This window comes from Jaculus jaculus, chromosome 12 (assembly GCF_020740685.1).
Source record: "Jaculus jaculus isolate mJacJac1 chromosome 12, mJacJac1.mat.Y.cur, whole genome shotgun sequence".
Taxonomy (NCBI): Eukaryota; Metazoa; Chordata; class Mammalia; order Rodentia; family Dipodidae; genus Jaculus; species Jaculus jaculus.
Window position 1 is genome coordinate 61,202,027 of NC_059113.1, and position 27,607 is coordinate 61,229,633.

Consider the following 27,607-nt stretch of genomic DNA (forward strand, 5'->3'; position numbering starts at 1 on the left):
GATATCCAGGCCACTTTGTGTCTGGAAGAGCACATTGTAAGGAGTCCTCCCTTTCCTTTGGCTCTTACATTCTTTCCCTACCTCTTTCACAATGGGCCCCAAGATTTGGAAGGTGTGATAGAGATGTTTCAGTGCTGAACCCTCATCTGTCACTACTTCTCAGCACTGTGGTACCTTTTAAGTCATTCCAGAGGTCACCACCATCTGAAAAGTGAGAGTAGCATTAATATATGGGTATAAACATTAAGAGAGGTGCTTACCTGGCAGTTTTGGTGAGCATAGTACATACATTTAGCCAGACACCAACAGACGTTACACCCCTAAGGCTCATAACTACCCTGTTGTAGGTTTTTAGTATCAGGGATTTATTTTTCCCTCCCATGGAGCAGGCCTGTAGTCCAATTAGAGAGTGGTTGGCTTCCCTTATAAGAGACATGCCACCATCGCACCTATTGGGTCATTTGGCCTGACTTGCCAAACTTAAGGCTTGCAATGTCCACTGTTGTTTACCTCCACTGATGACTTCTCTTTCCACCATGGAGCTGCATGCAGTGTAGCTTTTTCCAGCTTTCTGTCAGCTGGTCTAAAGGGTTTTCAGTTCAGCTCCAGCTTGATTTCTCAGTGACCTTGCAGCTGAAACATGTGGAGACTTCCGCAATGGGGTTTACCATCTATTCCTGGTGGGAAGGCAAGATAACTCACTGGAAGATATCCTATCCCTGGCACTGAAAATTTTCTAGTAACAATCTATGGCTTTGGGTGTGCCATTGTCCAAAAAAGTAGGTTGCCATATGACTGATTCATATGCTCTTAGATTTTGATTGACCCTCCTCTCACCCTATTTTTACTCAGTCTCTTCCCCTGACCTCACTTAGGTCTTCCACCCCCAGCGATCTGTTCTTCTACTTACACATATACAAATGCCATTCCCTTAAGTCCTCCCCTCTCCTCCCTCCCTTACAGCTCCTTCCTAGCTTACTGGCCTCTGCTACAGTCTTATTCCAAGTACCATACAAGTCCAAACATTTGTAGCTGACCTGGAATTCACTATGTTGTCTCAGAGTGGCCTCCCAAGTGCTTGAATTGAGTGTGCAGTACCACACCCAGCCCACCGGCCTTATTTTTGTTGCTCAAAATTGTTTTGGATATCTGAGGTTTTTTTTTTTCTTTTTTGTATGTGTGTGTTGCTTCCAAATGATTTTTAGGATTGTTTTTTTATATTTCCATGAAGAATGCCTTTGGAATTTTGATGGGGATTGCACTAAATGTATAAATTGCTTTTGGTAAGATTGACATTTTCACAAGATTGAGTCTTCCAATCCAAGAACAAAGGATGTCTTTCCATTTCCTAGTGTCTTCTGCAATTTCTTTCTTGAGTATTTTAAAGCTTTCATTGTAGAGATCCTTCACTTCCTTGTTAGGTTTATTCCAAGATTCTTTTCTTTTCTTTTTCTTTTTTATTTTTTGGCAATTGTGAATGGGAGTGATTCCCTGATTTTATCCTCAGCATGTTTGTTGTTAGTATATAGGAAGGATACTGATTTGTTTATTTATTTATTTATTTTGGTTTTTCAAGGTAGGGTTTCACTCTATCCCAGGCTGACCTGGAATCCACTATATGGTCTCAGGGTGGCCTTGAACGCATGGTGATCCTTCTACCTCTGCCTCCCAAGTGCTGGGATTAAAGGTGTGTACCACCATGCCCAGCTAAGGCTACTGATTTCTGTGTATTTATTTTGTATCCTGCTACATTACTAAAAGTGTTTGTCAGCTCTAATAGTTTGCTGGTAGAGTCTTTAGGGTCCTTTGTATATTGAATCATATCATCTGCAAATAATGATAATTTGATCTCTTCCTTTCCAATTTGTATCCATTTTATGTGTGTCTCTTGCCTTATTGCTATAGTTAAGTACTATATTAAATAAAAGTAAGGACAGTGGAGACCCTTTTCTTGTTCCTGATTTTATTGGAAAACTTTCAAATTCTTCCTATTTAGTGTTATACTGGCTGGTCATAAATAGGGATGATCACATGATTTTTGTCCTTTAGTCCATTTATATAGTGTATTACATTTGTCAATTTTTGTTTGTTGAACCATCCCTGCATCTCTGGGATAAAGCCTACTTGGTCAGGGTGAATGGTCTTTTTGATATATTCTAGTATTCTGTTTGCCAACATTTTGTTGAGAATTTGTGCATCTATGTTCATGAAAGAGATTGCTCTATAATTTTCTTTGTTCTGTCTTTACCTGGTTTTGATCAGAGTGATGGTGGCTTTGTAGGAGGAGTTTGGGAGAATTCCTTCCTTTTCTATTTTATGGAAAAGTTTGAGAAGCACTGCTGTTAGTTCTTCAGTGAAGGTCTGTAAAATTCACTTGTGAATCCATCTGAGCCTAGACTTTTTTTAGTTAGGAGATTTTTTTATAACTGCTTGGATCTCTGTACTTGTTATAGATCTATTTAAGAGGTTAATCTCATCTTGATTTAAATTTTGGTAGGTCAGATAAATCAAGGAAATCATTTCTTTCAGATTTTCAAACAGTGGAGCATTCATATGTTCTTAAAGTGTGTCCTTATGATTTTCTGAATTTTTTTGGTATCTGTTGCCAATAGCTATTCTAGGAGGAGGGGCATCTTATGAACCCCACTTGCATCCAACAGCTGTTGTAAGAAAGACAATATTATGCTGAATGAAGTAAACCAGGCCTAGAAAGACAAATTCGACGTTCTTTTTCATTTGTGGACTCTAGTTACAATATTTTTTTTCCTCGGGGTAGGGTCTCAATCTAGCCCAGGCTGACCTAGAATTCACTATGTATTCTCATCCTGACCTCGAACTCATAGCATTTCTTCTACCTCTGCCTCCTGAGTGCTGGGATTAAAGGTGTGCACCACCATGCCTGGCTCAAATGTTTTGATTTGTTTGTTTAAGTGGGAGTGAGTGTCTGTAGAGGCCAGGAAGCTAGAAAGAGGTCATAGTGGAGAGAGGGGAAGAGCTTGAGAGGGGATCGTAGAGCACGAGTCTTTAGCATTCGTTACTAAAGCACTCTTCACAACGCTGCATTCTAGGAAAGCTTGCTGGGGTTGAGGTGTGACCTGTGTCCTTGCTTCTTCCTAGTCCACGTTCCAAATGGTGTCACAGCTGCAGGGAGACCCTGGATACCCGCTTGGGCGGTTTGGAGCTGCCATGGCTGCCCTGAAAGACATCAACGGGGATGGGTGGATGGATGTGGCTGTGGGAGCCCCTCTGGAGAAGCAGGGAGCCGTGTACATCTTCAATGGGCAGCGCGGTGGGCTCAGCACCCAGCCAAGCCAGGTGAAAAACTTGCCTCCCTATCAAACCCTGTTGCCCGGCACCTTGAAGCCTCCAAGCCCAAAGCCCAGTCTAGTCTCCGCCTGATTTCCCGCTGTGCACCTGGCCTCTTCCCAACTCAGCATGACTTTCTCTCCTCCCTCCAGAGGATAGAAGGGAGCCAGGTATTCTCAGGAATCAAGTGGTTTGGACGCTCCATCCACGGGGTGAAGGACCTTGGAGGGGACAACCTTGTTGATGTGGCTGTGGGAGCTGAGGGCCAGGTGATTGTGCTGAGGTAAGATGGAACTCCTGAGTCCCCCTGACAATTTCAATGCCCGTCCTGCGAGTATGACTGGGTCACCGTGCAAAGGCCTTACAGGGCTGCCCATTTTGTCTTTGCCGCAATCCTGGGAGATGGATTCTTTTCTGGTCTTTGTGTCTTGCTACTGGTTCTGCAGCTGCCATCCAGTGACAGAAGTGGGATTTGCCACTGTCTCTGTCTCCCATCTCACTGTAGGAGGGCTGGGATTGCAGACTTACTGCTGCATCCAGCTTTATGTGGAATCTGGGATCCACACTAAGATCATCACACTTCCGCAGGCAGCAGACGCTGTCCCTGCTGAGTCACCTCCTCAGCCCCTCTTCCCTAAGACAAGCTCTCACCAGTCTAGGTTTGTCTGGAACTTGTTTGTGACTTCTTTTTTTGACTGTTTGTTTGTTTGTTTTGTTTTTCAAGGTAGGATCTCATTGTAGCCCAGGCTATGTAGTGTCAGGGTGACCTCGAACTCATGGTGATCTTCCTACCTCTGCCTCCCAAGTGCTGGGATTAAAGGCGTGCGCCACCACGCCTGGTTACTTTATTATTTTTAAATTTTTATTTGTGGGCTGGAGAGATGTCTCAGCAGTTAAGGCACTTGCCTAAAAAGCCTATGGACCCAGGTTTGAGCCCCTGGTACCTACATAAAGACAGGTGCACAAGGTGGCATATGAGTCTGGAGTTAATTTGCAGAAGCTAGAGGCCCAGGTAGACACATTCTCTCCTTCGCTCTCTCTGATTAGATAGATAGATAGATAGATAGATAGATAGATAGATAGATATAGATATAGATATAGATATAGATAGGTATAGATCTTTCTCTCTCATAAATAAAATATTTTTTTTAAAAAAATTAGCCAGGTGTAGTGGCACACACCTTTAATCCCAGCACTTGGAGGCAAAGATAGGAGGATTGCTGTGAGTTTGAGGCCACCCTAAGACTACAGAGTGAATTCCAGGTCAGCCTGGACTAGAGTGAGACACTACCTAGAAAAACCAAAATATATATATACATAAATATTTGTGCCAGACATGGTGGCACACAACTTTAATCCTAACACTTGGGAGGCAGATGTAGGAGGATAGCCATGAGTTCAAGGCCAGTGTGGGTTTATGGAGTGAGTTCCAAGTCAGCTGGGGCTACAGTGCGACCCTAGCTTGAAAAAAATCATGTGTGCATGTGTATGGGTGCAAAAGTGCCATGCCACACATATGGAGACCAGAGAACAACCTCAAGATGTGCATCCTCTCCATCTTCTTTGAGATAGGGCCTCTCTTCTTTTGCCACTGGGAAGGCCAAATTAGCTGTTCCACAAGCTCTTGGATTCTCCTGGCTCTACCTCCCAATGGCATAGGTTCACTGGGATCACAGATGCACATGCCACCTGCACCGAGCTTTACCTAGGTGCTAGGGAGAATTGAACTCAGGCCAGCAGGCTTGTAAGCAAGAGCCTTTAATCACCAAGTTATCTCCCCAGGCCCACCTTGCTTTTTAAAAAATACTTTGGTTTTTCAAGGTAGGGTTTCACTCTAGCCCAGGCTGGCCTTGAACTCATGATGATCCTCCTACCTCAGCCTCCAGAGTGCTGGGATTAAAGATATGCATCACCATGCCTGGTTTAACCTTACTATTTTTTGAGACTGGGTTTCTCACTGAAGCCAGAGCTCACCAACTCGGCTGCATTAGACCAGGGATCCTCCCGCCCGCCTCCGCTGCACTGCAATTACAGGTGCCCACTGCCATGCCCGGCTTCTGCGTGAGCGCTGGCGATGGGCCAACACAGCTCCTCATACTGGAGCAGCAAGCACTTAACCCACTGAGTCATTTCCCCAGTCCCAAGTTTTATGTTTTTATTTATGTACTTGAGAGACAGAGGGAGAGGGACAGGCATACCAGGGCCTCTTGGTGCTACAAATTCCAGATGCGTGTGCTACTTTATGCATCTTCTTTTATGTGAGTACTAGGGAATTGAATCTGGGCTATCGGGCTTTGCAAACAAGCGCCTTTAACTGCTAAGCCATCTCCCTAACTCATGACTTTTGTTTCTTTCTTTCTCTCTCTCTCTCTCTCTCTTTCTTTCTTTCTTTCTTTCTTTCTTCCTTACTTCTTTCCTTCCTTTGTTTCTTATTTCTTTCTACCTTCCTTTCTGTCTTCCTTCCTTTTTTTCTCTTTTCTTTTTGCTTTTTTGAAAGAGGGTTTCCTTGCCTTAGCCCAGGAAGACCTAAAATTCACTATGTAGTCATAGGGTGGCCTTGAACTCACAGAGATTCTCCCACCTTGGCCTCCTGAGTGCTGGGATTAAAGGCATGTGCCACCACTCCCAGCTGACTTTTCTTTTTTAAAACATTCCTTTAGAGAAAGTGGGTCACAAGGCTGCCTATAATGAACTAGGGAGCCTTAATTGTCGTTGTTGCTATTATTGAGAGTCTTCAGACAGCAGCCTGAAAGAGAATCCTCTGGCCTCTGCTGAACAGAGCCTGCAGGCATGCAACCACCAAGCCTGGTGGGGTACACAGCTGAGGCCAAGGGGGAGATCTGATGGGTTTCTATTCTGCAGCTCCCGGCCTGTGGTGGATATTGTCCCTGAGCTGTCCTTCTTCCCAGATGAGATCCCTGTGCATGAGGCAGAGTGTTCCTATTCAGCCAGTCCCAGGAAGAAGGAAGGAGTCAACCTTACCGTCTGTTTCCAGGTTCAGTCTCTCATGCCCCACTTCCAAGGTCAGTGCCATCCTCCTGCTCCCAGAATAGCTGCCTACCCCAAACCTGCCACTTGGCCCCGAGCATCCCCCACCACCCACCTCCTGCCTTTTTCATCCTGCCTGCTCAGGTCGTCTGCTTGCCAATCTCACCTACACTCTGCAACTGGATGGCCATCGGACCAGGAGCCGGGGGCTGTTCCCAGGAGGGACCCACAAGCTCAGCGGGAATACAGCTGTCAGCCCAGCCAAATCCTGCCTGAAGTTCTGGTTTCACTTTCCTGTAAGAGAGCCAATGCTGGTGTTCTGGGAAGGGCTGGGGAGCTGAGTGCCGCAAGAGGCAGGGAGAGCAAAGGCCCAGCTGTGGCAAGTCACACCGATCTGCTTGACTAACATTTATTTCCTCTGCTGGGAAACATTATATATTTTCCTCTGTTCTTTACTATATTCTCATAGGCTTTTTTGTTTTGTTCTGTTCTTTTGAGACAGTCTTTGCTACGCAGCCCTAGCTGGCTTGGTTCTTGGTACATAGACCAAGCTTGATTTGTGCTTGTGGCAGTCCTCCTGCTGGAAGCTTCCAAGAGCTGGGTTACAGGTGGGCAACACCAGCCATTTCCAGCATGACTGCAGTTTCCTCACCATTTCCCTTCTCTCTTGTCATGTACTTATTAATAATGCTGGTCCTCAGCTTTCATAGTTTTTTTTTTTTTTTTTTGAGGTAGGGTCTCACTCTAGCCCAGGCTGACCCAGAACTCACTCTGTAGCTCCATGCTGGCATCAAACTCATAGTGCTCCTCCTACTCCAGCCTCCTGAGTGCTGGAATTAAAGGCTTGCAACACCATGTCCAGATTTCATTGTTTGTTTTTTTACTTTTTTAAAAAATTTATTTGTTTGCAAGCAGAGAGAGAAATAGAGAGAAGAGAGACAGATAGAGAGAGAATGGGTATGCCAGGGCCTCTAGCCACTGCAAACGAACTCCAGATGCATTTGCTCCTTGTGCATCTGGCTTATGAGGGTCCTGGGGATCAAACCTGGGTCCTTTGGCTTCTCAGGCAAATGCCTTAACTGCTAAGCCATCTCTCCAGCCCTTATAGTTATTTTTTATTTTATTTATTTATTTCTGGTTTTTGTTTGTTTGTTTGTTTTTTGAGGTAGGTCTCACTCTGGCCTGGAATTCACTATGTAGTCTCAGGGTGGCCTCAAACTCTCAGCAATCCTCCTACCTCTGCCTCCCGAGTACTGGGATTAAAGGTGTGCACCACCATGCCCAGCAATATACACTTTTTTATTTTTTGATTTTTGTTGCATTTTTTAATAAAAGAGATAATTAGCATGCCAGAGCCTTTAGCCACTGTAGTCGAACTCCAGATGTGTCTACCTTCTTGTGCGTGTGTGCGACCTTGCACGCTAGTGTCACTTGTGCCTCTGGTTTATGTGGGATCTAGAGAGTCAAACATGGGTCCTTAGGCTTCACAGGCAAGCAAGCCCTTTAGCCACTAAGCCAATTCTCCAGGCCTTGGGAATATCAAACATATAAACATTGAAACAGGTCAGGCGTGGTGGTGCACACCTTTAATCCCAGCACTTGGGAGGCATAGGTAGGAGGATCACCGTGAGTTTGAGGCCACCTTGAGAATAGAGAGTGAATTCCAAGTCAGCCTTGGGCTAGAGTGAAACCCCACCTTGAAAAAGAAAAAAAAAGTTGAAACAGTAAACCAAAAGGTAGTAATCCTTTTGAATATTTATCAACTCATAATCTCATTTCATTTTTTTAAATTTTATTTATTTATTTGAGAGAGTGGGAGAAGGAAAGAGGCAGAAAGGGAGAGAATGGGTGCACCAGGGCCTCCAGCCACTGCAAATGAATTCCAGATGCATGCGCCCCCTTGTGCATCTGGCTTAAATTGGGTCCTGGGGAACCAAATTGAGGTCCTTTGGCTTTCCAGACAAACATCTTAATTGCTAAGCCATCTCTCCAGCCCTCATTTAATTTTTTTTATTTCATTTTTAAAAATATTTTATTTGGGCTGGAGAGATGGCTTAGCAGTTAAGCGCTTGCCTGTGAAGCCTAAGGACCCCGGTTCGAGACTCGGTTCCCCAGGTCCCACGTTAGCCAGATGCACAAGGGGACGCACGCATCTGGAGTTCGTTTGCAGAGGCTGGAAGCCCTGGTGCGCCCATTCTCTCTCTCTCCCTCTATCTGTCTTTCTCTCTGTGTCTGTCGCTCTCAAATAAATAAATAGAAATTTAAAAAAAAAGACAGAAAAAAAATATTTTATTTATTTGCAAGTTGAGGGAAAGAATTAGATAAAGAGAGAGATTGGCCACACTAAGAGCTCTTACCACTTCAAACAAACTTCAGACACATGTGCTACCATGTGCATCTTCTTATATGGGCAATGGTGAATTGAACCCGGGTCCTTAGGCTTTGCAGGCAAATGCCTTAACTGCTAAGCTATCTCTTCAGCCCTCATTTAATTAATTAATTTATTTATTATTGACAACTTCCATACTCTTAGACAATAAACCATGATAATTCCTTCCTCCCTTTCACTTTCCTCTTCAGAACTCCACTTTCCATCCTATCCCCTGCCCTCATTCTTTTTTTTTTCAAGTTGGGTTTTACTCTCAAACTCACAGCAATCTTCCTACCTCTGCTTTCTGAGTGCTAGGATTAAAGGCATGCGCCACAACGCCTGGCCTCATTTCATTCTTAACTCTGTACAATGTCCTCCTCCTAGAACCCCATCCCTGACAAGCTTGGAAACTTCAAGCATCAATTTACCACATGACATGAGCATGATCTTTATCTTGGGCCTTGGGTTGGAGAGATGGCTTAGAGATAAAAAGCTCTTGTTTGCAAAGCCTGATGGCCTGAGTTCAATTAACCAGTACCCACATAAAGCCAGATGCACAAAGTGGTGTATGCATCAGTAGTTTATCTGCAGTGGCAAGAGGCCCTGGCACATCCATTCTCCCATCCCGGTCCCCACCTTGCAAATAAATAAATGCAATTTTTTTTAAGACTTTGGGTTTGGTTGGTTCTATTACTCCCAGTACTAGTCCTAAGGACAATATGTCAGCTCTTAGAGCTTGTTTTCATCATTTTGAATTTATGAATGACCATTCCTACCTGTTAAAATCAGTAGAATATTTAGGGTGAAGTATGAATTGTGTGCCTACCAAAGGTCATTGCCAGGCACTATTAATAACAAAAGACTGATCCCATCCCTCTTTTCAAGGAAATTATATTGCAGAAGTAGTAAAGCCTAGTTATTTGGGAATATTCTTGTACAAACTTTATATTTTATTTATTTGAGACAGAGAGACAAAAGCAGATAGAGAGAGAATAGATGATCCAGGGCTTCAGCCACTGTAAACAAACTCCAGATGTGTGCACCTCCCTGTGAGCTGGCTTATGTGGGTACTGGGGAATAAAACCTAGGTCCTTTGGCTTTGCGGGCAAGTGCTTTAACCACTAAGCCATGTCTCAAGCCCTTGTATAAACTTTAAAAATAGTTCCCTAGAGCAATTTGGTTTGTTTGTTTGGTAGAGATAAGGTTTCATTTTGTAGCCCAGACTGGCCAGCCTCAAACTCATAAGCTCCTTCTGCCTCAGCCTCTGGAGTCCTCAGGTTACAGTCCCGAGCAGCCAGCTCCCTGCCTAGATCAAATTGAGAAAGAAAGCGCTGCCACTACAACTCAGAGGGACACAGTGCTGGGATTGATCAAGTCGGAAGTGGACTTTGGGCTGAAGAATGAAAGCTTATGCTGAGAAGCACCCCTGGCACATTTGATAGTTTGATTCAGGTGTCCCCCATAAACTTAGGCATTCTGAATGCTAAGTTCCCAGCTGATGGAGATTTTGGAATTAATGCCTCTTGGAGACAGTGTATTGTTGGGGAAGGGTTTATGGATATTATAGCCATTGTCCCCTTGCCAGTGTTCAGCAACTCTCCTGTTGCTATTGTCTACCTTATGTTTGCCAGGGCGTGATGTCCACCTGACAATGATGACATTTTCCCCTGCCATTATGGAGCTTCCCCTTGAATCTAGAAGACAAAATAAACCTTTTTTGCCCACAAGCTGCTTTTGGTCAGGTGATTTCTGCCAGCAATGCAAACCTGACTGCAACAGTAATGTTGGTACCGAGGAGTGGGATTGCTTCTAGATACCTGACTATGTGGCTTTGGCCTTTTGGAGTTGATTTTCAAGAGGAATATGGAAGGATTTGAAACCTTAGCCTAAGAGATGCCTTGCAGTGCTATAAGCACAGCCTGATGGACTATTCTGGTCAGAGTTGAAAGACATGAAGGCAGTAAGAACTATGGATTGTGAGGTTTGACTTGTGAAGGTGAGAAAGAGCTTAGCCTGGACTGCGCTGGAAACAGTTTCTGTGAGAGGCTTGCTGTATGCCTGTGTCCTGAGAATTTGTGCAGGGCTGCATTGTGTAGAAATGGACTGGTATGAGCAGAGGGATATGGCACAGAAAAATGAAATCTTTGGGCGCAAACTTCTGCCCATTCAGTTGCAATTATATGAGAGATTACAGCCTTTAGGATTGGGCCAGCTGACCTGCTCTGGGGTAATGGGAAGAATGTAGACTCTTTTGAAGGGGCCTGAGTGCTCAAGGAGTGTCCTGTTCTCCAAAGGCTGCTTTATTCCCCCCTGGATTAACAAACAATACGGTACTGTGGAGTATAAGTAATGCAGGAAAGAGAGGGTCATTGAGTTTTCAGTGTGGTCTTGTGTTCTGGAAATGGTCATGGGTGGTGTGAAGCAGGTTTGCTGAATGCCTGCATGGAGTCCCTATGGAGCAGTGAGGATGAACTGTGGGTTGCAGTGGAGACCCAGTGGAGATGCTGGGACCATGAGATAGCTGCTAAGGAGAGTTGCTGGCCTGATGAAGTTTTCCAGGACTGTGAGTAGCTTAGCTGGAGGGGTGGAATTGGAACTCCAGAGACTTGTTGCTGGTTAGAATTATCAGACTTGGAGATTTGTCATTGACTAGAGCTGTTGGACTTGGAGCTTCAGAGTTTTATGCTTGTCCTGTTTAAATCTTGTATTGGTTGGGTATTTCTTTGCTATGCCCAGTGCCATCCTTTGCAACATGAGTGTTTATTCTGTCCCATTTTGCAGGCTTGGGGAGTTTTTTTTGTTATTATGGCTCAGTTAAAAAGACCTTGGATTATGGGGATGTTTGAACATCATTAGGATTGATAAAAACTATGGGGATTTTTTAAGTTGGACTGAATGCAGTGTATTTTATATCATGTATGGTTATCAGTCTATGTTGCCAGGGGCAAAATGTGGTGGTTTGACTCGTGTCCCCCATAAACTTAGGTGTTCTGAATGTTAGGCTCCCAGCTGATGGAGATTTGGGAATTAACACCTCCTGGAGGCAGTGTATTGTTGGTGGATTTAGGATATTATAGGCAGTTTCCCCATTGTTTGGCACACTCTCCTATTGCTATTGCCCACCTTATGTTGGCCAGGGGGTGATGTCCACCCTCTACTTATGCCATCATTTTCCCCTGCCATCATGGAACTTTCCCTCAAGTCTATAAGCCAAAATAAACCTCTTTCCCCACAAGTTGCTCTTGATCAGGTGATTTCTGCCAGTAATATGAACCTGACTGCAACACACATTATAAATACCTTCTAAATTGTGAATGCATTTAGTGTACTTAAGTGTATGTAGTGGGAAAGTGGTAATATAATTGACACATAGCTACTAGAGCTTCGTCATTGGTAAAATATGGCAAAGCATGAAAGGCTGGGATTGCAAAGGTTGGAGTCATAAGGCAGGCTGTGCTCTTCTTCGCAGGTCTGCATTCAAGACCTCATCTCCCCGATCAGCGTCTCCCTGAATTTCTCTCTTTTGGAAGAAGGGACTCCATGGGATGGAAAAGTGGTAAGTAGAGACTGCAGAGGAGTTGATGGGTAGTAGGAAGAGTAGAAAACACACAGCTGGAAGTGATTGTGTTAAGAGTCTTTTTTGTTTTGTTTTTGAGGTAGGGTCTCACTCTAGCCCAAGCTGACCTCGAATTCACTATGTATTCACCATGTAGTCTCAAGGTGGCCTTGAACTCATAGTGATCCTCCCTCCATGTACTGGGATTAAAGACTTGCAAGACTCTGACTGGCTGTTTTCTTTTTAAGGTAGGGTCTCACTCTAACCCAGGCTGACCTGGAATCTACTACATAGTATCAGGCTGGCCTGTCCTCAAACTTACAGTGATCCTCCTACCTCTGCCTCCCAAGTGCTGGGATTAAAGGTGTGTACCACCATCATTCAAGGCCCAGAGTTTTTGTTTTTTTTTAATTTTTACTTATTTATTTATTTTGTTGAGAGAGAAAGAGGCAGATAGACAGAGAGAGAATGGGTGAGCCAGGTCCTCTAGCCATTGCAAATGAACTACAGATATATGTGCCACCTTGTGCATCTGGTTTACATGGGTCCTGGGGAATCAAACCCAGGTCCTTTGGCTTTGCAGGCAAGTGCCTTAACCACTAAGCCATCTCTCCAATTCATGGACTCACTACTTGAAGGTTCTACAACCTCCCAATTGCTTCACAGACTAAGAACCAAGCCTTTAATACATGAAACTGTGGGGGCTTTCCAGATATAAACTATAGCATTTAGATTTCAGCTGGAGGCTGGAGAGATGGCTTAGTGGTTAAGGTGTTTGCCTACAAAGCCTAAGAACTCAGGTTTGATTCCCCAGGACCCACGTAAGCCAGATGTACAAGGTGGCATATATGCCTGGAGTGCATTTGCAGTGGCTGGAGGCCCTGGAATGTCCATTCCCCTGTCCCTTTCTCACCTGCCTATTTTTCTCTCAAATAAATAAATAAAATAAAATAAAAACATTGGCTAGATTTCAGTTGGGTGCCATTCCAAGAAACTTCCTTGACCTCCAAGTCTAGGGGAGGAGTCTCTTTTCCATGCCCTGAAGACACCCTACACTTGTCCCATCCCAACACCATTGGAATTGCCATCATCTCTTCCTCCAGATGGGAGGCAGTGCATCTGTTTTGCTCTCTGGCATAGACCCAGCACCCAGCATGTTCAGGAGTAGATGCTTGGGAAATGTTGAAAACCTCGACTTGGAGTTGGAGAAAGAGCCCAGGGGGAGAAGGGTTTGCCAAGGAGAACCACAGTAAAGGGCTATGAGTACACATGTAAGGCCAGAGACTGAGTAGACAGGAGCTCCTGCCAAGGGGGATCTGTGGACAGTGTTGCCCTGGCTCAGATCTCCATCCAAAGGAGGGAGGGGCACCTTAAGCCTCAGCTTCTCATTGCAAAGTTATCACCAGAGAGGATGACATACCTGATCATGGGTGCATACAGGAGAAAGGGGCCAGCCCTGACCTGAGGGGAAGACCACAGCCATTCCAGACAAGCCCTGAGCCCCTCCTCTCCCTTGGTAATACCTGCCACCTGTGCTGAGTGCTCTGTCTTCTCCCCTTTATGCTCAGCAGGACAGGGACATGGAACCCATCCTGAGACCCTCGCCACACTCAGAGACCAAGGAGGTAAGAAAGATGAGGGGCAGATGCACGAACTTGTAGTCGCTATCCTGTCCTGCCCTGCTGGGTCTAGGACTTTAAGTCTCCCAAGCCCTCTGTGGCCTTTCAGATCCCCTTTGAGAAGAACTGTGGTGAGGACAAGAAGTGTGAGGCAAACCTGAGGCTGTCATCACCTGCCAGGTGTGTAAGCTTTTGTCCCCTGAGTCCTCCCTCAATTCTACTCTGCTGTCCTGAGGCAGCGGGAAAGATGGCTGGGCCAGTGTCCAAGACCTCTCTTCCTTCATGCCTAGACTAGATAAATCCACTAGAGGCCACTTCCCTTCTTGGCCTTGACTTCTTCCTCTAAGACCTGCAGTCCCAGCAGAGCTCCCACTGGGGTCACATGACCCCAGAACTGAGAACCTGAGCGTAAGAGCTGAGTATTGGTGTCTGCCAAGTTCCTCAGTACAGAAGTCTCCACCTTGATCCTGCTTCCTGCATCTTGGTCCCCATAACTGTTCGCTGATCTTCCCCCATGCCTCAGATCTGGAGTTCTGCCTCTGACTTCCTCTGCCAGCCTTGCTGTGGAGTGGACGCTAAGTAACTCTGGGGAGGATGCTTACTACGTCCAGCTGGGCTTGAGCTTCCCACTGGGACTCTCCTTCCGCAAGGTGGAGATGCTCAAGGTGAGCCTAAGGGTGGTACCTGCCCACGTTTCCTGCGCCAGCTCTAGCTTCCTCAGTGAGCCTGGGGCAGCCAGTACAGCTGGAGTAGGCGGGCAGCAGCTGGAACATAGGTCTGAGGGTCACATCTGGGCTCCCAGCCTGATGGTGTCCTCAAGCTCTCACTTGAGGCACAAGCTGTATTCTCTTTGAACCTTGGATTCTGGCACCAAAAAGGGAGGCTGGGTTCACCCACAAGATGATGAAAAGATACACTGAGACCACATCCCTAATGTATTTGCCTTCCTTAGAGAGGTGGCCAGTCTTTCTGAGCAATGTTCTGAAGTGTTTTACTACATTATCTACTTTCATTTTGTTTTGTTTCTATTATAATCTTTAAAATATCTGGAACGATATAAAATGTACAGATTTGATCAATTTTTGTTTTTTTTTGTTTTTGGTTTTGTTTTTGGTTTTGGTTTTGTTTTTTCAAGGTAGGGTCTCACTCTAGTCCAGGCTGTAATTCACTATGTAGTCTCAGGGTGACCTCATACTCACAGCGATCCTCCTGCCTCTGCCTCCCGAGTGCTGGGATCAAAGGTGTGCGCCGCCATGCAGGGCTTTTTGTTTTGTTTTTAATACAAATTTAAAAGACCTGGAGTTGGAATGGTGGTGGTCCACACCTTTAATTCTGGCACTTAGGGAGGCAAAGGTAGAAGGATCGCCATGAGTGCAAAGCCACCATGACACTACATAGTGAATTCCAGGTCAGCCTGAGCTAGAGTGAGACCCTACCTTGAAAAAAACAAAACAAAACAAAAAACAAAAAAAATCTGGGACAATATAAATTGTAAAATTTGTCCATTTAATTTTTTGAGGTATAGTGATTGAACTCACAGCCTCACAAGTGCTAGGTGAGCCTTCTACCATGATCTATATTCCCAGTTCATTGGCATGGTTTAAAATTTTTATTTATTTATTTGACACACACACACACACAGAGAGAGAGAGAGAGAATGGGTACACCAGGGCCTCCAGCTGTAAATGAACTCCAGACGCCCTTGTGCATCTGGCTAACATGGGTCCTAGAGATTTGAACCTGAGTCCTTTGGCTTTGTAGGCAAATGCCTTAACCACTAAGCTATCCCTCCAGCCCCACTGGCATGTTTTATATCAAACTTTGTGTGGATGTAGTTTAGTTCATAGAGTGCTTGTCTGGCATGCACAAAGCCTTTGGGTTCTTTCAGTTCCCAGTACCACATATAACTGAATGCAACAGTACCTGTCTATAATCCCAGCACTCAGGAGGTGGAAGCAGGTGGGTGAAAAATTCAGGGTCCTCTCTCTCTCTCCTCACAAATAAATAAATAAAGAGGCTGGCATGATGGTGCACATAGTTAATCCCAGCACTCAGGAGGCAGAAGTAGGTAGATCGCCATGAGTCTTAGGCCACCGTGAGACTACATAGTGAATTCCAGGTCAACTGGGCTAGAGTAAGACCCTACCTCAGGAAAAAAAAAAAAAAAAAAAAGCCAGGCATGGTGGCACATGCCTTTAATCCACCATGACTTCAAGACCACCCTGAGACTATATAGTGAATTATAGGTTAGCCTGGACTAGAGTGAGACCCTACCTTGAACCCCCCTCAAAAAAAAAAAAAACTTACACAAATAAATAAAGAAAACTAGTAAAGAAAAAAAATTATGGGCTGGAGAGATTGCTCAGTGGTCAAGGCACTTTACTTCAAAGCCTAATGACCTGAGTTTGATTCCCCACAAAGTGGCACATGCATCTGGAGTCTGTTTGCAGTGACTAGAGGCCCTGGCACGCCCATTCTCACTGTAACTGGGCATGGTGGGTGGCATATGCCTTTAATCCCAGCACTTGGGAGGCAGAGGTAGGTCATTTATTTTACGATGTTGCTGATTGAACCTAGGGCCTTAAACATCCTAGGCAGGCGCTTTACCAGGAAGCTCAATCTTCTATCCAGCAATTCTACTTTTTTGTTGTTTGTTTTTCAAGGTAGGGTCTCACTCTATTTCAGGCTGACGTGAAACTCACTCTGTATTCTCAGGGTGGCCCTGAACTCATGGCAATCCTCCTACTTCTGCCGCCTGAGTGCTGGGATTAAAGGCATGTGCTACCACGTCCAGCAGCAATTCTACTTCTATTCTTTGGTGTTTATCCTTCTATTCTTGTATATGGTCTCATATATTTATATCTTTGTTTATCATGTATAATACACACATTACTTTATGAATTCATTTTGTATTTGTTTTAACTAATTGACATAGTTCTCTCCATACTTATTTTCTCCTGTGTTTAAAAAATATTTTTTTTTTTTTTGAGTTTTCAAAGTAGGGTCTCACTCTTACCTAGGCTGACCTGGAAATCACTATGTAGTCTCATTATGGCCTTGAATTTATGGTGAACTCCTACCTCTGCCTCCCAAATGCTGGAGTGCTGGGATTAAAGGCATGTGCCACCATGCCCAGCCAAATTTTTTTGCATATGTAGTTATGTAGTATGCATGTTGATATGTGTGTGGGTATACATGTATACATGTGCACATGTATGTACGTGTGTGTAGGGGCTAGAGGTCAATGTGGGCTGTCTCCTTCTGTCACTCACTACCTTATTTATTGAGACAGGGACTCTCATGAACTCTGAGCTGATGATTGGCTCACCAGCTTGCCCCAGGGATCTGCCTTTCTCTGCCTCCCCAATGCTAGGATTATTAGGGTCACACTATCACACCCAAAATTTACATAGTGCTGGGAACCTGAACTCAGGTCTTCATGCGTACTGGCTGAATCATCACCTCAGCCCTAATTTTGTTTTCTTTTGAGGTAGAGTCTTACTCTAACCTAGGCTGACCTAGAACTCACTCTATAGTTCCAGGCTGGCCTTGAACTCACAAAGTCCTCCTACCTCTGCCTCACAAGTGTTGGGATTAAAGGCCTGCGTCACCATACCAGGATACTCTTTTTAAGACTTCTGGTGGTTGGTGAGACTTTAGGATTTTTTGATGGGGCGAGGTATCTTGCTGTGTTTCCCAGGTTGGCCTCAAACTTCTAGGGTTAGGTGATTTACTTACCTACCGTGCAGGCCTGAGAGTGTATGACCTCTGAGGGACCCTGGGCTTTGTCCACCAACAAAGCCAGCTCTCTCTCCTGTCACCCAGCCACACCGCCAGATGCCCGTGAGCTGTGAGGAGCTTCCTAAGGAGTCAGAGTTTCTGACCAGGATGCTGGCATGTAACGTGAGCTTTCCCATCTTAAAAGCAGGTGGTTCGGTGAGTGCTGGGCATCCATCCAAGGGTCTGAGCTGGAAGATGGGAATGGTCCCTGGGTTGTAGAGAAGGGAGCAGGTGGCTGGTGAGGAAGGGTCCATTCTGCCTCTAGAGGACAATGTACAAGGCTGCTTTGCATATTGTTTGAAAGCCTGGACTTGGGATGCTGACAAACCTGGGATTGGGTCATGCATTTTGTGACCTTGCACACGTGGACTAACCATTTAGGTTCAGTTTCCTCGTCTATGGAACACTTACCTGGAGAGTCCTAGTGACCCAGCTGGGGCCATGAAGCACTCAGGCTACTCCTGACACACCTGTCTTCTTCCCCTCTCCCTCCCGGCCAGGTCAGCGTCCAGGTGATGTTTCATACCCTGTTAAACAGCTCCTGGGGGGACTTTGTGGAGCTGAATGCCACTGCGCACTGGTGAGTAGGCCTCTCCACTTCTCTGTTCTATGTTCACACCACCATGAAGCCTGGCCATTTCTTTTCAAGGTAGGGTCTCATTCTATCCCAGGCTGACCTGGAACTCTCTCTATAGTCTCAGGCTAGCCTTGAACTCACAGTGATCCTCCTATCTCTGTCTCCTGAGTGGATTAAAGGCATGTACCACCACATCCAGCAATTCTTTTTTTTTAGATATTTTTATTTATTTACTTGAGAGAAAGGAAGGAAGGCAGTCAGAGCAAGAGATCAAGAGCAGTCAGAGAGAGAGAGAGAGAGAGGGTGGTCCAGGGCCTCTTGCTACTGCTAACAAACCCCAAATACTTGGACTACTTTATGCATCTAGTTTTACATGGGTGCTGAGGAATCACAACTAGGCCATCAGGCTTTGCAAGCACATGCCTTGAACCACTGAGGCATCTCTCCAGCCCAAACCTAGCCATTCTAACATGGTCCTCCACCTTGCCCCACACAGTGAGAATGAGGACTCAGGACTCCTGGAGGACAACTCAGTCACCACCCACATCCCTGTACTGTACCCCATCAATGTCCTCATCGAAGAGTAAGTATTCTGAACCAAGCTGAACCCTCTTCTCACCTAGCCTGCCCACCTGGGTGGCCACCAAAGGCTCCTCCTCTCAGCCCCTTCCTTTTTTAGCACTTCCCAGGGTTCTGTTAGAACTGATCCCAGCCAAAACCTCAAGAGGCTTCAGGAATGCAAAGTGGGAGATTCTTAAGAGCTCTGAGTCAGACCTATGGGAGGAAAACCACACTGACTGTGGACCCCGAGGCACTGTTCTCTCCTGCCATCTGACTGCAGGCTCTCTCTGGAGCTTTCCCTATCTCTGTCACAGCTACAACCTCCCTGTTCTACTAATGAACACAGGCCCAGAGAAGGCAGGTGCTTGCCCAGCTAGCAAGGACTGAAGACAGGGTCTGAACTTAAGTCTATCTGGCTCCAAAGCTCTGTTTCCACCTGTGCTAGTTTCCCTCCCTTCTGGGACTGAAGTAGGGAGGAATGCCACAGTCACCCTTGTACCCCAAGAACTTACAGTCCAGTCACACTGGTGCACACACAGTCAGTGACTTCAGTGTGCTGTGGCAGGAAGACTCAAATTGGATATTCTAGTTACTGTATAGAAAAAGAAGCTAGGCTTTTTCAAGTTGGCTCTGTGAGCTAAAGCTAGGGACAGTATTTGAGCTGAGGTCTCCAGTGCCTTTGAACATAAATGTCAAGAATGATACTAATATGAAATTGGAGGCAAAAACATCAGGGCAGGTGGTGGGGAGACTGAAGGGTTCTTGGGGAAAATGGGCCTTTGACTGAGGTCTAGAGGGTGGAGCACTGGGAAGAGGGCCAGGAGGAAGAGAGCAGAGCATAGGTAAAGGCAGAGGGGCTGGAGGGGGTAACCCCACGGTACCCGTGGTAGGTGGGTGTGAGAGAGCAGTGGAAAGGAAGGTTAGATATGGGGCTTGGAACCCTTGTAGGCAGCAGGGAGCCAGGTAGGGCTCAGAAAGTGAGATGCAAGATGAAAGCGACAGCATGCAGGCCAGAGGGCAGAGCACCCCCGAGGACAGGTGGGAAGGCAGTTATCTAGGGGATTAGCAGGGGCCAAAGGCCAGTGGAGACACTGGTGTCCTGGCATGCAGTGATTAAAAAAAAAAAAAAAAACCCTAAGGCACTACCCTGACTCCAAGTCTCCAGGCCTGTCCCTCTATTTGGCCTTAGTTTCCAAAGGAGTAAATGACAGTCTACCTATGAGGTCCCAGCATGGTGCTGGTGGCTTAGATGTTTCTTGGAGTCACATCTTCTCCACCTTCCATTTCTACGTTTCTCTCTCCACAGCCAGGAGAACTCCACCCAGTATATCAATTTCACCCCTAAAGGTCCCAAGATCCACCAAGTCCAGCACATCTACCAGGTATGATCTTCCATGGAGTAAGACTCCTTAAAGGCCAGTTATACTCTCACTCAGACCTGTCCTGGGGATGGAGGGAGCACATGACAATCAGACACTGTCCCATCCTCAGGGGACCCAGACATATGTGATTGGCAGCCTCTAGTCAATGCAGCATGATAATCTACCACATTCCCAACCACCAGACACATCATTTTTTTAATTTTTTATTAGCATTTTCCATGATAGACACATCATTTTTGTTTTTATTTTTTTTATTTTTTGACACATCATTTTTAAAACCACAGGATTTGAGAGCATGGACTCTGACTGAGAACCTGGACCTGCCATAGTGGTATTCAAGAGGCAGAGCCAGGAAAAACATGAGTTTAAGGTCAGCCTGGGCCACATAGCAAGAGCCTGTCTTAAAAAACATAATTAGGGGGCTGGAGAGATGGCTTAGCGGTTAAGCCCTTGCCTGTGAAGCCTAAGGACTCCGGTTCGAGGCTCGGTTCCCCAGGTCCCACGTTAGCCAGATGCACAAGGGGGCGCACGCATCTGGAGTTCGTTTGCAGAGGCTGGAAGCCCTGGCGCGCCCATTCTCTCTCTCTCCCTCTATCTGTCTTTCTCTCTGTGTCTGTCGCTCTCAAATAAATAAATAAATTAATTAATTTAAAAAAAAAAGAGGCAGAGCCAGGAAAAACATGAGTTTAAGGTCAGCCTGGGCCACATAGCAAGAGCCTGTCTTAAAAAACATAATTAGGGGGCTGGAGAGATGGCTTAGCGGTTAAGCGCTTGCCTGTGAAGCCTAAGGACCCCAGTTCGAGACTCGGTTCCCCAGTTCCCACGTTAGCCAGATGCACAAGGGGGCGCACGTGTCTGGAGTTCGTTTGCAGAGGCTGGAAGCCCTGGCGTGCCCATTCTCTCTCTCTCCCTCTATCTATCTTTCTCTCTGTGTCTGTTGCTCTCAAATAAATAAATAATTAATTTTTTAAAAAAAAAACCTTTAAAAAAAAAACATAATTAGGGCTGGAGAGATGGCTTAAATCCTGATGACTTGAGGCACTTGCCTGCAAATCCAAGGGACCCAGGTTCAAGTTTCCAGGTCCCACATAAGCCAGATGTACAAGGTGGCGCATATGTCTGGAGTTTGTTTGCAGCAGCTGGAGGCCTGGCATGCCCATATTCTTTTTTTTTTTTTTTTTTTTTTTTTTTTTTTTTTTGAGGTAGGCTCTCACTCTAGCTCAGGCTGACCTGGAATTCACTATGTAGTCTCAGAGTGGCCTCAAATTCACGGCAATCTTCCTACCTCTGCCTCCAGAATGCTGAGATTAAAGGTGTGTGCCAGTATGCCCAGTTTCCCATATTTTTATTCTCTCTCTCTGTTCCTCTGCCTCTTTCTTTCTCTCAGATTAATAAAACAATAAAGTATTTTTAAAATAATACTTTTTTTTTTGCTTTTATCAAGGCAGGGTCTCCCTGTAGTCCAGGCTGAACTGAACTCACTCTGTAACCCAGGCTAACATTAGCTACTACCTCAGCCTCCCAGACTACTAGAACTAAAGACATGCGCCACCATACTCAGTGAATTTCTTTATTTATTTGAGAGAGAGAAAAAACAGATAGAGGATGGGTGAGCCAGGGCCTTTGGCCACTGCAAACAAACTCCAGACACCTTGTGCATCTGGCTTATGGGGACCTGGGGAATCTAACCTGGGTCCTTGTTTTGCAGGCAAGTGCCTTAACTGGCCTCCCAAGTGCTGGAATTAAAGGCATGTACCTAGCCAGGCATGATAGTGTACACCTTTAATCCCAGCACTTAGGAGGCAGAGGTAGGAGGATCACCATGAGTTTGAAGCCACCCTAAGACTACATATTGAATTTCAGGTCAACCTGGGCTAGAGAGAGACCCTACCTTGAAAAATCAAACAATAAATTTTTTTAAAGGCATATACCACCATATCCACATATCCTCATATCTACCAATTCCAGCTAGAAGGGTTCCCCCCGCCCCACCCTCGAGGTAGGCTCTAGCCCAGTCTGACCTGGAATTCACTATGTAGTCTCAGGGTGGCCTCTGCTTCGCTATGCTGGGATAAAATCATGCACCACCATGCCTGGCGAGGACCTCCTTTTCTGAACGTCTTCCATTCTTTATCTCTTGAAGTGTCTACTTTCCTTGGCATGCATAGCCCCATGGTGAAATACTTTAGAATGTGGGCTGAAGAGATGGCCCAGCGGTTAAGGCACTTACCTGCAAAGCCAGACAGCCTGTACCCACATAAAGCCAGATACACAAAGTGGTACATGGAGTTTGTGTGCAGTGGCTAAAAGTCCTGGTGTGCCCGTTCTCTCTGTCTCTCTTCTCTCTATTTCTGTCTGCTTATAAATAACTAAAAATATTTTTTAAATACTTAGGATGTACAAGGCCTTACTTCTTACTTATGTTCAATTCCCAGCACCAAAAACAACACCCACCTTAACCTTTTTTGTTGTATTTTGTGTTTTTTTGTTTTTGTTTCTTGAGGTAGGGTCTTGCTGTAGCCCAGGCTGACCTGGAATTCACTATGTGGTCTCAGGGTGGCCTCGAATTAACGTTGATCCTTCAACCTCTGCCTCCCAAGTACTGGAGTTCATTTTCAGTGGCTAGAGGCCCTGGTGTGCCCATTCTCATTCTCTCTCCCTCTGTCTCTAATAAATAAATAACGAAAGAAGGGAGGGAGGGAGAGGAAAGAGCAAAGAAAGTGCTAGGATTACAGGTGTGTGCCATCACTCCTGGCTTTAAAAACTATGGGCAGAAGAGATGGCTCAGTGGTTATGGTGCTTGCCTGCAGGGCCTAATGACCGGAGTTCAATTCCCAGTACCCACATAAGAACAAAATAACAACAACAAAACACCCGTATTTTTGAGGCCTATTATGTGGTAGGTGCTTTGTCAAACACTGGGGACTTGCAGATGAAGTAAGACATTGCTCCTGTCCAGTAAACTCACAGTCTTGAGGAACTAGACACATGAAAATAGTTTCTATGGCATCCTGCTAGAGCTAGACAGAGTACTGTTCCATAAGAGGCAGAGCTACCTTGTCTTTGAGGAGTCAGTCAGACCTTCAGAGATGGTATCGGGGCCAGGACCTTGCAGGATATGTGAGGGGTGCAAAGTGGAGAAAGCAGAGAAGCCCATGGAACCCACACAGGACAAGACAAGGTATGCTCTATCATTGCACTTTGCCAGCAAATACAGGTCCCTGGAGCTACACCAGAGAGCACCTCAGGGCACACAAGGTGAGGCAGGTGGCACTCGGGGGAGCTAGCATTTAGGCTGGGCAATCTCTATCCTCTCTTCCAGGTGAGGATTCAGCCTTCTGCCTATGATCACCATGTGCCCACCCTGGAAGCCTTGGTTGGGGTACCACAGCCTCACAGCGATGGGCTTATCACACACACATGGACAGTGCAGATGGTGAGTGCTACCCCCCCAGGAGGACGGCTGTCCACACCTATGGCTGAGCTGGTCCAGGGTTCTGGATATAGGAGAGGAATAAGGCTGGATGGGTCCAAATTGCACAAGCTCAGTGATGTCTAAATTAGCCGAGGCTGACCTTGGGAGGAGACTGGGATGCCTGCATTCTTATCTGGGGTAGGAAGAGGCCCCAGGCCTCAAGAAGCTCTACCCCCAATGTCTAGGAGCCTCCTGTCACTTGCTACCGTGAAGACCTAAACAGACGGCCCAGTGCAGCTGAGGTACGGGCATTGGAGCTACAAAAGCCGGCAGGGGTGGGCGGTGTGCTGGGGAAGACGGGCCTCTCCGACCCTTGTTCCTGGCCCCGCAGCCCTGTCTTCCTGGAGTCCAGTTCCTCTGCCCCATTGACTTCAGGCAAGAGATCCTCATCCAAGTGATCGGGACGGTGGAGCTCCTGGAGGAGATCAAGGTAGCGCCTGCTCATAGCTGGCAACGGGAAGTGGTTGGGGACCCAGGTGCCTCCGGAGCGAGGGTGAGGGGCTCCCACCAGGCTTACTCCCTCCATTTTTGTCTTCTTTTTTTTCTTTTAAATATTTATTTTATTTATTTATTTGAGAGAGAGAGAGAGAGAAAGAGGCAGGTAGAGAGAATGGGCACGCCAGGGCCTCTCGCCACTGCAAACAACCTCCAGACACATGCACCACCTGAGATTCTGCCTTACATGGGCTCTGGGGAATCTAACCTGGGTCCTTAGGCTTCGCAGCAAGCACCATAACCACTAAACCATCTCTCCAGCCCTCTTCTATCTTAATAATAATAGTTTTTTAAAACCACACAGGTTTGCATAGTTGAAGATGAAAGAAACAGAATTTGTTTGTTTTGGGGGGCTTATGGGTAGGCTTTTTTATTTGTTTTGGTTTTTCAAGGTTAGGATCTCACTCTAGCCCAGGCTGACCTGGAATTCACCATGTAGTCTCAGGGTGGCCTCAAACTCATGGTGATCCTCCTACCTCTGCTCTGAGTGCCGGGATTAAAGGCATGTGGCGCCCAGCTGAGTTATTTATTTTTGAGAAAGGGTCTCCTCAAGCAGGTCAGTCTGGCTTAGAACTTGTGATGCTCTGCCTTAGCCTCCTGGGTGCTGGAATCAGAGGTGTGTGTGCCACCACACCCGACTCCCATGGATAGCTAGGTGCTGCTTGTAGGAAATTTCCCTTCTGATGTTGGTAGAGAACTAAAATGAGGCAGCAAAGCAGGTCAGTCCATTCCTTTCCCTCTCCCCATCCCTCTCTTCCTGCCTGCTGAAGTGGGAAGTTCAGGTTCCCAGTCTTGCTCTGGCTGACACCCTACCTCCCTACAGGCCTCCTCCATGCACAGCCTCTGCACCTCACTCTCCATCTCCTTCAATAGCAGCAGGCACTTTCACCTGTATGGCAGCAACACCTCCCTGGCCCAGGTATGTACCGCCTTGGAAGCCCAAGAACACAGGCCTGCGCCTCAGGAGCCTTGTGCAGAGTGCATGTGGGAAGGCCACATGGGAGAAGGGGGTTGGCCCAAGTCAGAACCTCCCCCCAGGGGGGCAGTCCCACCTCACTGGGGAGCCCAGTGAGAGAGAGAGCAGCAAGCCCAGAGGCCCAGAGCTGGGAGAGCTAGAAATTCAGTCCATCCTGGCTGGCATATGGATCTACAATATGACAAGTAGAAACCAGCTTCTGCAAAGCCTTTATGCCCAGTTCAGGCTGTGGCTTTCTTCCTGAAAATTGTAGAAGTCTGAAGGTCACCGTGGTGCTTGTTGGCCAAGTCACTGGTGGCCACAATGGGTCCACACTGGAGGGATAGGGTCTGTGGCCTGAACGTGGTGCTGTGATGCAGCCAGGACGATGTGATGAGACTAGAGGTGGGCCAGGCACACAGGAGCATTGAGGGCGAAGGTCCCTCCCCGCACTCAGCTGACTTTCGTCCCCAGGTCCTCATGAAGGTGGATGTGGTATACGAGAAGGAGATGCTCTATCTGTACGTGCTCAGTGGCTGTGGGGGTCTGCTGCTGCTGCTGCTCATTTTCATTGCACTCTACAAGGTGGGAGCTTGACAAGTGGGCATTGCCAAGACAGCCAGGTCTGGTGGGGAGAGGGTATTGGCAGGAGTCAGGAGGAAAAATGCCAGGCCAGCTGGCACAAGTGTTACCCTACACTCTTCTTTCTAACAGGTAATGCTGTGAGACCCAAAGAGCAAGAGAGACCCCATCCTCACCATCACTTAGCCCGGCACTGGCCCAGCCAGAGCTAGGCTGAGAATTGAAAGGGAAGGAGGTCTCCATTTATTGAGGGCTTTCTGGTACCAAGCACTACACTAGGCCACACAGTGTGGAAGCACATAGCTCAAATACGCTCCCTGTCCCTGTGGAGTCCACAGTCAAAAGAAAGGGAGACAGTTGGGAACAAACTATAATAAGGATTACAGGGGGCCTGTATGCACCGTCCCTCAAGCTGGACAGTCCGGGAAGGCCACTCAGAAGAGTTGGCTTGTTTGTTTGTTTGTTTGTTTGTTTGTTTTGTTTTGGCTTTTCAAGGTAGGGTTTCACTACTCTAGCCCAGGTTGACCTGGAATTCACTATATACTCTCAGGGTGGCCTCAAACTCATGGTGATCCTTCTACCTCTGCCTCTTGAGTGCTGGAATTAAAGGCGTGCACCACCACACCCATCTCTATTTTTTGGTTTTTGGATGTAGGGTCTTGCTCTATCCCAGACTGACCTGGAATTCATTATGTAGACTCAGGCGGGCCTCGAACTCACAGCAATCCTCCTACCTCTGCCTCTTGAATGCTGGGATTTAAGGTGCGCACCACCATGCCCAGCTTTAATTTTTTAATATTTATTATTTGAGAGAAAGAAAAAGAAGAAAGCGAGTATGGACACACCAGGGCCTCCAGCCGCTGCAAATGAAGTCCACACACATGGGCCACCTTGTGCATCTGGCTTATGTGGGTACTAGGGAACTGAACCTGGGTCCTTAGGCTTCACAGACAAGTTCCTTAACTGCTAAGCCATCTCTCTAGCTCCCCCCACACACCTTTTTTTTTTTTTTTTTTTTTTTTGGCCTTTTGAAGCAAAGTCTCACTTTATCCTGACACTCAGGACTCACTCTGTAGCTGAGGCTGGCCTCAAACTCAGGGAGATCTTACATGAGCCTAAAGAATACTGGGATTAGAAGAATAACATGCCACACCCAGTTTTATTGGGAACAAACCCCATATCCCCCAGTGCATAAGCACTCTACCAACTGTACCACATCCCAACTCATATGACATTCCCTCTCTCTCTTTGTGTGTGTGTGTGTGTGTGTGTGTACACACACATATATATAATTTTTTTGTTTTTCAAGGTAGGGTCTCACTTTAGTCCAGGCTGACCTGGAGTTCACTATGTAGTCTCAGGGTGGCCTTGAACTCACGGTGCTCTTCCTCCCTGTGCCTCCCAAGTGCTGGGATTAAAGGCATGAGTCACTATTCCTGGCTTTTTCTTAATATTGTTATTTATCTATTTATTTATTTGAAAGCAGAGAAGGGTAGAGAGAGAGAGAATGGGTATGTCAGGGCCTCTAGCTACTGCAAACAAACTCCAGATGCACGTGCCACTTTGTGCATCTAGCTTTACATGGGTACTGGGGACTAATAAATAAATTAATTAATAAAATTAATAAAATTATTATTTTAGGGGGGGTTTTCGAGGTAGGGTCTCATTCTGGTCCAGGCTGACCTGGAATTAACTATGTAGTCTCAGGGTGGCCTCAGATTCTTGACAATCCTCCTACCTCTGCCTCCCAAGTGCTGGGATTAAAAGCGTGCGCCACCATGCCCGATAAAATTAAATTAAAAAAAAAAAGAGATTGGGGGGCTGGAGAAATGGCTTAGTGGTTAAGGTGTTTGCCTGCGAAGCTAAAGGACCCAGGCTCAATTCTCCAGGACCCACATAAGCCAGATGCACAAAGGGCACATGCATCTGGAGTTCATTTGTGGTGGCTGGAGGCCCTGGT

At 46.3% G+C, this 27,607-nt stretch overlaps 1 protein-coding gene across 3 annotated transcripts in view; it reads left to right on the forward strand.

Moving 5' to 3' along the window:
- The window catches only part of Itgal (integrin subunit alpha L), a 66,672-nt gene that overhangs the window by 35,712 nt on the left and 3,353 nt on the right, over positions 1–27,607 (forward strand). For 2 of the 3 annotated variants that reach the window (XM_045131356.1, XM_045131358.1), the window contains exons 14-30: positions 3,118–3,315; positions 3,459–3,589; positions 6,169–6,329; positions 6,439–6,590; positions 12,135–12,221; positions 13,790–13,846; positions 13,950–14,020; positions 14,364–14,505; positions 17,666–17,776; positions 18,121–18,200; positions 18,694–18,780; positions 20,065–20,140; positions 23,463–23,576; positions 23,801–23,857; positions 23,947–24,045; positions 24,934–25,029; positions 25,540–25,650. In XM_045131356.1, the coding sequence (XP_044987291.1) occupies positions 3,118–3,315; positions 3,459–3,589; positions 6,169–6,329; positions 6,439–6,590; positions 12,135–12,221; positions 13,790–13,846; positions 13,950–14,020; positions 14,364–14,505; positions 17,666–17,776; positions 18,121–18,200; positions 18,694–18,780; positions 20,065–20,140; positions 23,463–23,576; positions 23,801–23,857; positions 23,947–24,045; positions 24,934–25,029; positions 25,540–25,650 (1,830 nt within the window). The remainder of the gene's footprint in view (positions 1–3,117; positions 3,316–3,458; positions 3,590–6,168; positions 6,330–6,438; positions 6,591–12,134; positions 12,222–13,789; positions 13,847–13,949; positions 14,021–14,363; positions 14,506–17,665; positions 17,777–18,120; positions 18,201–18,693; positions 18,781–20,064; positions 20,141–23,462; positions 23,577–23,800; positions 23,858–23,946; positions 24,046–24,933; positions 25,030–25,539; positions 25,651–27,607) is intronic. The other variant, XM_045131357.1, reaches the window with a different exon arrangement.